The following is a 13,850-nucleotide window of genomic DNA, read 5'->3' as shown; positions in this document are numbered from 1 at the left end:
AGCAGCGCTCTGGAGCCACGGCCATCCCCAAGCTCGTCACGAGGGTCACCTTCACTCCACACTAGACAGATAGCTCCAAGGCTTCTGTTTCTGTTTGGCTTTACACTTCAGAAAATCACATGAACTCAAAGCGAATCTCAGCGTGGATCCGCCGCCATCTCCTGCTCTGTAATTATCAGTCCGTTTTGTGACCCTTTCAATCAATCCCGATAACGACAAGTTTTATCTATTTAAATGAGCTTCTGCCGGGACTGAACATGGACAGACATTCATCATGGAAAACCGGCTCACTGCAGGGGGTTAAAAAGCAGAGAATGAAACTGTTAAATTAAGCGGGAACATTTCTGTCATATTATGAGCTCATAATGGATTAAAAATATGTTTTTGCTCTGCACTTGTTAACAAAAAAATGTTGAAAATAAAATACAAAAATCTGCCAACCCTAATTAGTGACAAAACCGAATATTATTCCAGTTCGATTCTCAAAATTTAAACTATAGGTCATTGTGATTAAATTAACAGACTAATTAATCAATAGTTTTAAAGAAAAGTAGACTGGGAAAACAGCAAATGTGCTTTTTGAGTGATCTTCTCATTCGGAAGAAAAGAATAGAAATGTGTCATGACAAAAACTGCTCAGGCCATAACAATGTGGCTGTACTGTCTCATTATCGTGGGAAATTACACAAAATTAAATTTAAGAATCAGAGTGTCTGTTATTCTGTAGCTCTCAACAACCAAGGGCAGGAAAGGCTTGACTGAAAAAATATGAAATTATCATTTACATGAAATTTATTTGGTAGACACAATTATCCAAAGCATCATATTTATTTGAGAAAGCAGGGATAGCCAGTCCCTGGAGAAACTGGGGGGGGGGGGGGGGGGGGTTAAGGACCATAATAAAGGACCCAACAGTGACATGCTACAACAGTGATTTCTACCATCATCAGTGTTTATCTAAAGCTTGGATATCACACCGAAATCAGCTCAGGTCACGTCCCTCCCAAGGGTACAACAGCCGGCTCCTGAAGCTACATGAAAAGACAAACAGTTTTCATGCAACATGAAGGATGGATCAGCGAGATGACAAACCCAACATGTCACTGCAGGAAAGTCGCCCCCCCCCGGGACCCTGTTCCCGCTCACCCACCTCGTGACACGTTTTCATATTAAACACTCATGCTTCACTTTCTGAGATGTACTAGTCATTGTGTGCTTGTCAAGCAAACAAATCGATGTTAAACGCTAAAGAGCGCAGATTCCAGATTGCAACCCGCAGCCCAACTCTCCACAACTGCAAACTTGTCATCTTGTCATTCTGTAACCTGTGAGGAGGATATATAAGGAAGAATTTTATTGTACCCATGGCAATAAAGCTTCGAACCTTGAACCTCGATGCCCCATTTGAGGCTCTGCATCCATCCCCCAGTAAGGCAGTTTGCCACACACCAAGGCGAGGTCTCTGCTCTCGCTCAGGATGTGACTGCCACTTAACGGGCGCGTTTAAATAGGAAGGGCATAGCTTTCATGTAATGCGGCATGATGTACGAGTGTTTCATTACCATTAATGTGCTGGAGTGTGTTAAAGAGTCCAACAGCAGCACCTCTGGGAGAGATTCACTTTAATTCCAGGCCTCTTGTTATCATCCTCTCGCCGGGGCCGTTTTTAAGGGGCTAGGTGCCAGAGGAGACCCACTCCAGCTCCCTGAGGTCGTTATTGGCACATTTTATGGCTCCGAGCTTCCCGGAAAACTGCCTGACCAAGGGGAGGTACTGAACAGTCGTCCGCCGTCTCCCACACCAGTGCCCACCGGGCCGGACAATCACAGCAGACTGGCACCAGAGACCAAGGAATGCGAGTGGATTCCTGGCTGGCGCGAGACAAGGCCATCAAGCTGTGCTGGTCCACCATCGCCGCACAGTGTTGAACCACCGGGGGGGCGCTGACCTTTGGGCACCGCTATAACCCGCTCAACTTCTGAGATGGCTGTTTGACTTTGTGTCTTTCATGAGCTAAGTGACGACGAAGGTCAGGCAGAGTATTCGAGACACACAACACAGCTAAGTCATTTATACGATGTCACCTTGCGAAACTGCTTAATAATTAAAAGTATTTATTATTTATTTTCTTATTTCCGAACATCTGCGTGTGCGCCAAGATAAAACGACAAGGGGGAAAGGTCTACTTGTTATTAAAAATAATGATTGAGGTGAATTGTTAACTGATTTTTAATTTTTTTTTTATCCAGCAGTGTACGCCGATGTGATGGGAAGCTGACTGGTTAAGAGAGGGACTGTTAATCCATTGTGCTCTGCATGTAAGGCTTGGAATTCCATCCTTGTTGGGAGAAGTTTTCCAAAGGAGCTTGAGTGATGACTGACCCTGCGTGCACGTCCTGAAGGGGAGAATAAGACAGTACATGTGAAAATGAACACATTCCAAGGTACCTGCACTTATACAAATGGCAAAAAAACCTTCATTTTAGCAGCAGAAACTGGATAGTGAAGAAAGCGGCGTGCTGATGTAGGACAGGCATTCCAGTTGGACGGCTCTCTTGGGGCCTTCCTCTAGTGAAGGTGAGAGAGAGAGGAGGCAGGAATCTCTGTGTAAAAAGCAGCAAGTCTGCTACAGAACCGGCGGCTTATATTTTGGCCAGCGCAGATTCTGTCAGGCGGACGCTACAGTGACCTATAGGCAGGGCCTTAACAACCCCCAGCTGGACCCCCACCCCCCTCCACAGAGGCAGTAGCACCTGCACATCACTGCACCCTCCTTCAAAAAATGTCCAACACACAACACCAAACCATCGCTCATCAGCACCTTGTTACCCTGTTTTTATATAGCTGTATATTGTAAATATTGCATTATATTGTATCCATTGTGTGTGCTGTATCTACACTATTGTTCCCATTATTCTGTTCTTATTTATTGATCTTCATCGTAGTATGTTGTTGAAGTCTGCAGTGATGTACACAAGCGAGAATTTCATTGTGCTTGTACAAATGACAATGAAGGACTTGAATCGTAGGAGCGATGGGGCCGCATAAATGTTTGTGATAAACAAGGTGGGGCCTGGATTTTAGGCAGGTCAGTCTCGCTGTGGGATAAATTTTTTTTATGGGGTACGATTCAGGGCCCGGCTATGAAAGACAACGGTCACAAGATTCCGGGTTAATTAAGGGAATGCGCGTACCTTCAAAGCGCCTTTGATTGCACGCGTAATGGGTCACAGACCGTTTGCTAACGCGGCCCAGCTGTCTTTTATGGGTGCCACATTCGGCTTTGTGTAAACAGAGCGTGTCAACTTTCCTTCGGTGGGGGGGGGGGGAACGGCCATACCAGGACAACCTCACCAGCCCCAAGAAAAACCTCCAGCAAGACCTTGCATCTCAATTCCCATCTATGTCACGGCCTAAATCTGTAACTATTCCCGTTTTTATCATTGCCAGCTCATCCAGGTATCCTGCAGAGAATTTTGATCGGGAGCAAATAAACGTATAAATCTGCCAATAGCTAATTACTGATTCCAGCCGACCCAAACCCCAGCCAGGACGCCTTGCCCTGCAGTGGTCAAATCCTGGTGGTGAGAAGGGATCCCTTAAAGGTTCTACAACCACGACCTTCCACCCCCCGCCACGTGTAGCATAACGGCAGTATCCTACTACAGGGCTCCGACCCTCACGGGGCCCGAACCCTCCATGGGGGCCCCTCAGTGACTGTGACAAGAACTGATCTTCACTTCGCCCTAAATTATCTCAGACAGGTTTACAGCAAATGAAATAAAAGTGATGACTGAGGTGATTAAGTCAGTTGTGTACGTCTGGCACGAAAACCATTCAGAACAGAGTGAGACGTAAAATGAAATACTAATAAAAATCGACACGACAATAATGTAGTTCTCTCTCTCTCGTATACAACCGGCAGCAAGATCATGTTATGGTCTGTTAGCTACTTCAGCTGCTCTTTCCAGGATTGAATGTATGGCGATGAAGAGAAGATTGAAAGAATCCTGCAGGCTCTAAGCATACCTCCAAACCAGACCATCGGGGAAGGATTAAGAGTATAAATCCATTTTATCAACTCGGACACTAGCAGTGAGTGACGTCCACATATTCCAAACAGTCCAGCTTAGTCCACGGTGCCCAGGCTAAAGAGAGCAGCACCGCTGTGGTGGACGCGACTCAGCAGATGTGGGTGCTGTTTGTAATCCGAACGGCCCAAGTTTCAAATCCCAAGAGAGGCAGAAAGATTTCACTACTGGGCTTGTGAACCGTAACCCCCGTTCAAGATAAAGGCTGATCTTGCTTTTTAATTCTACATCAGCTAAATATGGGAAAGGTGCGATGTAATGGGACAGCAGCCCATCGCAGGGCTCCGACCCACATTCACACGACGATCGGATCACGAGCAGAACGGGGGATGCTCTAATCAGGATGTATTACCCACTGCAGAACAATAAGCCATGTGGCATCAATTACAAAGCATGACATTTTAAAAGACATAAAGTTAAATGGGTTTATACCCACCCTCCCGATTCACTGCGCATGTCCATTGTGCCCTGCAGAGCTGGTGCGACACCAGAATCCAGCCCCTTTTGCCCGCAATGCTGGCTAACCGCCACCGAGAGGCGGTGTGGGAACACGCCAGCATCACTTCCTGACAAACTTATCCTGAAAACTGGCTGCTCCTGACCCTCTCCTCAGAGCAAATTTACCTTGATCTTCCCGGAGCTCACGCCATGGACGTCCCAGCGTATGCTTCACCTCTGTCTCCACTTCCACGTTGCTCTTCTGACACAGACACTGACTCCTCGCACCCTCTCACACTTCACACCCACAGGAATCCTGCCTGCACCCCAAATATCATCTAGACTGTCAGCATTTGCACTTGTCTTCTTTGGATGCATCGCATGATAAACAGGGTGATTCTGGCTATAGATCAGTATCACCAGCGCAATACACACGATGGCAGAATGTTCTGGAAGCTCCTGGTTAAACTCCTCTGCTCAGATTGCCATCATTTCTATGTATCTGTGAATGGAGGACATTTAAGTGATGCTAGTATCTCACCAGCTTCTCAAAGCCTCCTGTGTATAAAACGCCCTAAAGCTTGCAGGTTGTTATTCCTTCTTGTTTTCCTTCATTCGAGCTAAGATGCTTACCTTGGCTTCAGCCCCCCCCTCTGTGTTCCCTAAAGTTAAAAACAGCAGCTGGAATTTTAATCCGATAGGTTGAACATCATCTAAAAAATATCTATTTCTTGTGTGACCCAACAGCAGAGCACGTAAGCAGTGCTGAAAAACAGGTTATTCCCCCCCTCCAAAAACACAAAATATTATATTCAAACCCCAACACGCACCCCCCCCCCCCAAGTGGATACCGCACAAGCTGAACGGGAATGAAAAACATGGACGCAGAACTGGACAGAGAAAAGCAGAATCCTGCTTTGATGGAAGCAATTAAAATATCAGCCTCAATCAGTCCTGGGATCCATCTCCGGCCGGCTCTCGGCACTGCGGGGGAGGGTGAGGCACTGGAATTTTCCGGGCCCAGCTGGCAGCACGGCCTTCCTGCCAGAGCTGAACGCGCAGGCTGTCCCGGGGGAGCTGGCGAACAGCACGTTCGCATTGCCGTCATATGCAGGACGTCGACTGGCGAGATGGCATGCAGCATGGAGTAGAGTGGGGGTGGGGGCCAGACACAAAAGGGGCAAGCCCCACACCCCCAGCCCCCATACACAGCACCCTCAGAAGTCAGCACCCTAATCAGCTACCTGTAGGACAGACCGATCATGCCTGCAGTATTTACACAGGGGGCACTGCAATATACCAGCAGACGGCCTTAGTGTCTCAGAGTTAAAACTGTTACAAACTCACAGTGAGCCTGCGCAGGAGCAGAGAGCAGCCAGCACAGTGACGTGACAAAATAAGACTTTATTCCAAGTTAAATCATTTTCCCCTTTCTGTGCTCTGACAGCCTCATTCATCTTCTGCGCCGGACGCTCCGAGATGCATCTGCTCAGCAAGAAACGCCGCGGCCATCGATCCCCGCCTCTCTGGCCGGCGGCCACTGCCACCACGCATGACTGAGCTCGCCCCAGGAACCAGGCAGGCCCGCCCCCGAAACGAAAACTGCAAAAAGCAGCACCAGGACGAACGTGGCTGACGTGATGTTTACGGAGGAGGCCATGGTGCCAGAACTTAAGGTCGTTACCACTGCTGATACCGGGCCTCTGTGACCTGGGATGGGGAGACAGGCGGTCCAGCATCAGGTCTGGTTTACATTCTCGGACTCCACGGGGAGCTGCGGTCACCTGGGCGGGTGGGTTTCACAAGGTGCTGAGTGAAATGTGAGGCATACTATCGAGAATCAGAGTTAGTGGCAGGGTGGGGGGGGGAGCAGGGAGGTGCACGGCTGCTGTGTGATGTGGTTTTTCTGCACCCTGAGCGATTCTCATGAAAGCTGCTATTGTGGGAAGTACTGAACCCTCCCCCGCCGACATGGCGAGTGACCGCAGCAACAGGCAGCCGAGTAACACGGCAGAAACACGCAGCGTGTGTGTCAGACGTGTCCATGCGCTCAGCCGCCCCAGTACGCAACACCAGTGCATGAAATGAAAGAACACAAACAGCTTCAAAAGTCCCTCATTCTTACCTTCCCTTTATTCATGCTCCCATGTTCTTATGTTATGTTCCCCCGATTCTCTCTCTGCTCCTGTTCCCTTATGTTATGTTCCCCCGATTCTCTCTCTGCTCCTGTTCCCTTATGTTATGTTCCCCCGATTCTCTCTCTGCTCCTGTTCCCTTATGTTATGTTCCCCCGATTCTCTCTCTGCTCCTGTTCCCTTATGTTATGTTCCCCCGATTCTCTCTCTGCTCCTGTTCCCTTATGTTATGTTCCCCCGATTCTCTCTCTGCTCCTGTTCCCTTATGTTATGTTCCCCCGATTCTCTCTCTGCTCCTGTTCCCTTATGTTATGTTCCCCCGATTCCCTCTCTGCTCCTGTTCCCTTATGTTATGTTCCCCCGATTCCCTCTCTGCTCCTGTTCCCTTATGTTATGTTCCCCCGATTCTCTCTCTGCTCTTGTTCCCTTATGTTATCTTCCCCTTATTCTCTCTCTACTCTTGTTCCCTCATTCCTTAAGGTAAACCCAGAATTGTGAAATAATCCCTTCAGTTTTTTTTTAACATGGCTGCCCTGTATGGGATGTCGTCCTTCTCCACCATGCAGTGCAGAATCAAAGCATTCCTTCAGGTTTTAACCCTTTCTGGAAACAGAGCAGGTGTTGCTTCAGCACATCTCTCCACGGGAGGACTGAGCTGAGCTTCCTGTAGGGGGCACCGTGCTCGCTGCTAACATACACATTGTGGTCCTGTCCCGGGTCCTCCCACAGGAGGTACAGCTCTCCGGCGTGGACGTCCGATAGGTTGGCCTGGAAGTGAGTTGGGTCAAAGGTCACCCACAGCGTGTAGCGGTAGTCCCAGGAACGCACAGAGTAACCCATGATGCGGATGTCAGGCAGGGACGGCAAGTCCGAGTCGTCCCGGGGCTCGTCGCTGGGCCGGGGGTACTGGCTGTATGCAATGGCCTCCTTGTCAATCCTGTGCTCGGGGACCCTAAGACTCGGGACCAGGCTGGAACCTTCTGTACACAGCTGGACGGCAAAGGAGGCATGAGGGCAGGGTGGGGGGACCTTGAGTCCTGCCAGCTCCGCTAGTGTGGGGAAAAGGTCAACCAGCTCCACCACACTTCTGACAGCCCATCCTGAGGGGAAGGGAGAAAGACCTCAACTAGCAGCCCACACACAGACCCACCAAATCCCCCTGAGGGCCTTGGGGGGGGGGGGGGGGGTGTCTCCATGAGCAACGGGTTAGTAAACAGTTTTTATAGTGTTCTTTAAGCTGCTTCAGGTGAAAATCTGTGTAATAACTGAGCAAATTGCTTAAGTAGCCTCGAATAGGCCTGGTAGTAATAAAAATGAATACGCTTACATAAAACATGCCCTTCAAATGGGGACAGTTAGACAACAATCAGGACACATCCAGCTACGGGAAGATGGCTGTGGGATGTGCGGTTTACCGAAGAACATGGCAGACCACTTCGGGTGCCAGCATTAGGCACAGCCAGTCCTCTCCAAGGGCAGTGACAGAGTGGGGGGGGGGGGGGGGGGGGGTCACTGCACATGGCCTCACCTTTGGCAAAGCGTTTGTGGGGGAAGCGGAACACGTCCCAGAAGGGGAAGCTCCGCCCCACCGTCCATCCGGCGCGTGACATCATCCAGGGGATGTGGATCAGCAGCGGCACACGCGTGGCCACGTCGAAGTTACTGTACTTGGCCCATTCCCCGTGTTCACCCAGAGACCAGCCTGCGAGCACAGAGAGGCCATGCCAAAATCACGTTAAACAAGCCCGTACACATGCGACCTGGCCGACACACTCAGAAAACCGGGGGCTCGGCCAAAGCCCGGTAACAGACCACGCCAGAAAACGCCTCTGAACGATATCGAACAGCCGTGACGAAAATGAATAATTAACACATAATAAATCACATAAAAACGAGGAGGAACGTATACTACGGCACTTAAGGTAAGGCCCAGACCATGTGACCACATGAGAATTTCAGACGTGCACCTCTGGCAGCACAGAGCCATGTGTCAAGTAAATTCATGGAAATGGAAAAAAAATAAAAAATGCAGCAGAAATTCACCAGACAAAATATAGCACGGCATTTGGAAGAGAAGCGGGGAACGTTCTATATCGATGTCAACACATTTCAACACTAATCGCCGTGAAGCTGGCCAGGCCAGAACAAAAAAGGACTTTGAGAATAATGTTTGAAGACACTTGTTACATGGAGGGAACAGGGAAGATTAAAAACAGCCTCCAGAGTTATACAAAAAAAAAATTCACCACAGAAACAACTCCAAAAAAACTAACCCGTTTCCTATCCTGCCCAAGCCAGACTAAGGGCTCCGAGGGACTCGAAAGCCCGCTGACTCCGGAGAGGAAATGAAGAGGCTTGGGTGTCACTATATCACCATCTAGTGGTGACAAGAACATGGTAAAAAGCCTCTAAAACGCAGTGTCCCCAGAAATGCGGGCCACATGTCCACCCACTGCCGCTAAAGAGGCCATCTGACGTACTCAGGCAGAACGAAGACTATAGCAGACAGGTACTGACCGTGATCAGAGGTGAAAAGCACTACGGTGTTCCTGGCTAATCCCAAATCGCCCAGAGCGCTCAGCAGCCTTCCCACCAGCGAGTCCACGTAAGATACTGCAGCAAAATAGTGCTGGCGAATCCGTAACTGCGAGACAGAAGACAGCCACCAAATCAAACCAAATTAGCAAGGAGGAGGCGCGTCGATTTTAACGAGCCGTCTTAAAGAAAATCCATCAGGCCCCACCTGGAAGTCTGGAGGGATCGGGCCGTAGGGAAAGCTGACGTTCAGTGCCTGCACATCCTCCCGTTTTCGGATGTCTGTCCAGGGATTGTAGGCCACAGGAGGCAGACCTTTTGGGACTTCGGGGTCAGGGGCTAGAGTCATGTTCTCCAGGGGGTAGAGCTTCAGGAACTCCTGGGGAAAGCATCATACCTCCTGCTTTTCAATTCATTTTTTTTTTTTTTTTTTAAACACAGCGCCCCCTGCTTCCCACTTCTATCACATCCAATATATCAACACACTCTTTCCACTCCACAACCGAAAGTCTGGAAACCTTAGGACATCCTAGGAAGGAAACCATTTAATGGAGCTTTGTGGTTACTGTTATGCAGTGTGAGTGTCCATCCACCCATCCCATCATCCATCCATCCATCCCATCATCCACCCATCCAATCATCCACCCATCCCATCATCCACCCATCCAATCATCCACCCATCCCATCATCCACCCATCCCATCATCCACCCATCCCATCATCCACCCATCCATCACTGTTCATCCAGTACATTGTGTGGTCAATGACCTTTCCCAATGAGTTTCCCTGGTAAAAACACCTTTTCTTTGATCATCTGGGGAGCCAACTACTCCCAGCATGGAAGCAGCATTCCAAACCCTGCTCACAGCAGCATACTGCACCCCCTAGAGGGAAGAACTGAAATACCTGCGGGATCCTGAAGGGAATGTGAGGTTTGTGGTAGCCCACAGCTAGGAAAAAGGGCTCCTGTGGCGCCCTCATGGACTGCAACAGCCTGATAGCCTCTGCTGTGCTCTCCATGTCGGGCAAAGTCTTCAGCGGCATCTCCGACACGTTGACGGCACACAACAGATTGGCGTGGAGCTTCTCGTCCTCGCCCCTGCAGACCTGTAGGGGGCGTCCATACACAGTGTGCGAGCTGGACCACCTCAACGTGGTCAGCTCTGGTCGGACAACGCTAAAGCGCTAAGGAAAGGGAGCGACTGTACGGTCCACACAGCAAATCTGATCGGGTTGTGACTGCAGTCTACATCAGTGGGGTGTTGGGTCTAATCCCCACTGCAGTCCATATAGCTTCATCCAGATGGACAGAACCGCGAACTGCTACCTTCAGGTTATTAAGTGTCGTCTTCCTGCTGCCGCAATAAAGCGGCTCTTTAGAAAAAAAAAGCATGTTTGTGTGATTGCACGGCTCTGAGGGGTCTCGCCCAGCTGACAGTGTGATTACGAAACTGTCACATTGGTGATAAATGCAAGCAGATCGTCGCAGAGATGAATCTTACGTGGCCTGCTGAAATAATCCCCATAACTCTATGATACAAACATTACATGCCAGTGGACAAAATCACTGGGCCAAACAGGAAAACAGACACATTATATATAACAGGCAACACATATACATATGTGCGTCTCTATATATATATATATATATATATATATATATATATATAAATGAAAACACACCAAAATCCTGGATGCAATTATGGTAATGGAACCAGCATTGCCGAATGGTACCGACCTTCCTCTTTTCATAGGCCAAAGAAGCGGGATGATATGGCGGTACAGACCAGCTGTACGGGAAATCATCCGAGTGATTGGAGGCGATGCCTTCAGATGGGGGAGACGAGCATACTTTAGTAGGGAACGTGGCATTGGCTGCCACACATAGAGTCACACACACGCAACCAATCACAGCACCACATACATACACATACAGTAGTAGTGGGGTGCTGTTCTGGATATGCTAAATCCAAATAATGTCATTGCATTAGTATAACACAGAGGGACAAAACATTCAGGAATGTACAGGGATCATGGACAAAGGAACCAGTGACACACATGGAACCGGGTTTAATTATTAAAGCTTTTCATTATCGTACATTTAAACAATAAATCTTATTACTGTTTATTACTGTTTAATAATTTAGACTGTTGAACTCGGTAATGCTACCACAATCTAAGGATTTAAAACAACGATTTTTAATGATATTCACATCCCCTTACCCGGGTGGAAGACCTTCCCTATGGACATGGTGTGGTAGCCCTGCTCCTTAAAGTACTGCGGCAATGTTGTGTAGTTGCCCGCATGGACCCTCCAGTAGGAGTTGAAGTCGTACAGCCGGGTGGTGTCAGGACGCCGGCTGGTCAGGAAGGAGGTCCGGCTAGGTGCGCACACCGCTTGCTTAACGAAATACCGGCAAACGGTTAATGACTCCAATTATCCCTAATGCGCCTTCTTAAAATAATAGTACAATACCAATTAGACCCATAAAACAATGCAAGCAAACCACAGTAACAAAGACAGGTGCGTGCTGTTAATTATAATGATCTTATTACTGTTACTGTAACCGAGGCGTCCATAAGTGCAGTCCAACATGTTTTTAAATTAATTTGGTTTTTTTTTTGGGGGGGGGGGGTCTACATGATAAACTTTTTTAAAGGTTTACATAAAGACAAAATTAGACATAAGAAAAACGACCAACAACTCTACTGACCTTTAATGTTTAAATGTCACGGGTGCACCGTCTATGTTTGTGGAAAAATCCTTAAGGTACACAATATAATCTTTATAGCTTTGTCATTAAAAACTGGACACTCTTAGCGGGGTAAATACGGGGGGGGCATTCATTGTACATATTGCTGGGACGGCGCGGATTTCTCGCTTTCCCGATTCACCTGAGCAAACGCGTTATGGAACACGAAGCTCCCCGACGCCAGCTGATCCAGGTTGGGCGTCATCACCCCCGGGAAACCGTAGCTTCCCATAGCGGGCCGCAGATCGTCCGACACGATTAGAAGGATGTTAGGTCTCCCTGTGAGGGACACAGACAGACAGCAGGCTGCTGGTACATGGGTTTCGTATTAATTATGCAGAAGTACAACATGTCATGTGCACTGCGGTGTCCGTGAGGTTAAATCTCCGCATCGAACCTAAAGTTGTCTCCCGGGAGGGTGACCGAGTCGCATAGTCTGCTGCAAATGTAGTGCTCAGCGTACCTGAGGACAAGACCAGCGATATTAACATCTGAAAAGTTAGGAAACTCAGACATGAGCAGGAAGCCATCTTCTGGGTCAAAAACTGATCCACGTTGAAGGTAAATTTAAAAAATGTTCCCACTGAATCGTAGGTTTTTTGCAGGTTGTTTAAAGTTTAAAAACGGTTCCCGAAATAAATGACATCTGACTTCTGCTTCGCTTCCCATGTTTCGCTTCTTGTGTGTGAAATTACTTCCCGGTTGAAGCCCCGCCTCCGCCGGGGGGCGGAGTTGAAGGCGGGCAGGCAGGGGGGGGGACACTGCTTTATACCAACACCAAGGTCCAGGAGATACTCAAGCACAATTTTTCCTACATTTTGCCAAACGGGCTACAATAATGACGGTCATGACAATGATGATAATACTAGTAGTAAAAATAATAAAAGCCGAATTGGTTTAAATGAAACACAAACAAACTAAACAGTATGTTATTAAATTAAAATTATGCACTGAAAAAAATGCGTTTGGTATTTCAGCAGTTTCCTAAACTTCCAGAAACTCACGGAACTCATACAAAATTGTAATATAATTCATCGTTGCCAAGTACTTTGGTGATCTTAATTATTTTTATTATTTTATGGTCATTTGAGTATTGGATTTTATATTTGTTTTTTTTTTTTCATTAATTCTGCAAATAAAATTAAACCAATTTCCGATTATAGCCTCTACTTAGTGAAAACACTATAATGATACAAAAAAGGGTCGTATTATAATGTCATGTGTAGCTCTGTGATCATTTAGGAACCTTTGGGACGGGGTTAGTTAGCATTGCAACGAACCCGATTCGGGCAGACAAGGGATCCTGAATCACACGAGCGTGTTTTAAAAGCTCCAGGTCCGAGACATCGTTTAGACATGAAGATGGATGGAAGATGTGACTTAACATTTTCCCTGGGCCGTTTCAGGAAGTTTCACACTTCTGGATCATGAATAGGCTCTTTCAAAATAGTTTTTTTTTTTTTTTGGTGAAATTTTCCAGACAAGGTTCACAAAGTCGACTGGGGAGCCTCAGGTTCCAGGATTCTCATCTATTTCATCATCAAGTTCAAGGAATCAGCAGAATGGAAGATGGCCCAAGCACTGGATGTTGAAGTTTAGACCATTTTTTCTGCTTAGTAAACATTCATATTTCTATACAAGTCTACATTTTCGCTAATGCAGTCCAGACTGTTCCTTAGTCAGAGGTACATAGGACCTCATCTTGGATCAATACCTTCAACCTTCTCACAAGAGTAGGTCCTTATCTAAGTGCTTATCGTGAATATGGAACAGGAGGACCCCGACCTTGTACTCAAGAATCCCTGACTTACATACCAGCCCGAATTAAATGTTTGTTTAAGGACAGTCTCCTCCTTCTCAGTTATTAACGATGTAACCACTTAATCACAAAATGGTTGA

The 13,850-nt window shown here is 47.7% G+C and overlaps 1 protein-coding gene across 1 annotated transcript; it reads right to left on the bottom strand.

Annotated features, from left to right (window-relative positions):
- Positions 1–6,644: 6,644 nt before the first annotated feature.
- Positions 6,645–12,654, bottom strand: ids (iduronate 2-sulfatase). Its single transcript, XM_049029407.1, has 9 exons — positions 12,415–12,654; positions 12,094–12,230; positions 11,422–11,599; positions 10,937–11,025; positions 10,105–10,305; positions 9,408–9,578; positions 9,182–9,308; positions 8,193–8,366; positions 6,645–7,764 (listed from the first exon to the last, which is right to left on the bottom strand). Exons 1-9 carry the CDS (start codon positions 12,479–12,481, stop codon positions 7,238–7,240), a joined length of 1,671 nt encoding a protein of 556 aa, XP_048885364.1. The 5' UTR covers positions 12,482–12,654; the 3' UTR covers positions 6,645–7,237.
- Between the last annotated feature and the right edge of the window lie 1,196 nt (positions 12,655–13,850).

This window comes from Brienomyrus brachyistius, chromosome 10 (genome assembly GCF_023856365.1).
Source record: "Brienomyrus brachyistius isolate T26 chromosome 10, BBRACH_0.4, whole genome shotgun sequence".
Taxonomy (NCBI): domain Eukaryota; kingdom Metazoa; phylum Chordata; class Actinopteri; order Osteoglossiformes; family Mormyridae; genus Brienomyrus; species Brienomyrus brachyistius.
Note: the sequence above shows the minus strand (reverse complement) of the source record. Positions and strands in the feature narration are given on the sequence as shown.

Bases quoted from the DNA above. Each gene is read 5' to 3' on its own strand.
- ids (XM_049029407.1), bottom strand. From the start codon at position 12,481: ATGGCTTCCTGCTCATGTCTGAGTTTCCTAACTTTTCAGATGTTAATA. The intron at 12,231-12,414 runs GTACGCTGAGCA...TGTCCCTCACAG, and splicing joins ATCGCTGGTCTTGTCCTCAG to GGAGACCTAACATCCTTCTA. The intron at 8,367-9,181 runs GTCAGTACCTGT...CTGTGCTCGCAG, and splicing joins GCTTTTCACCTCTGATCACG to GCTGGTCTCTGGGTGAACAC.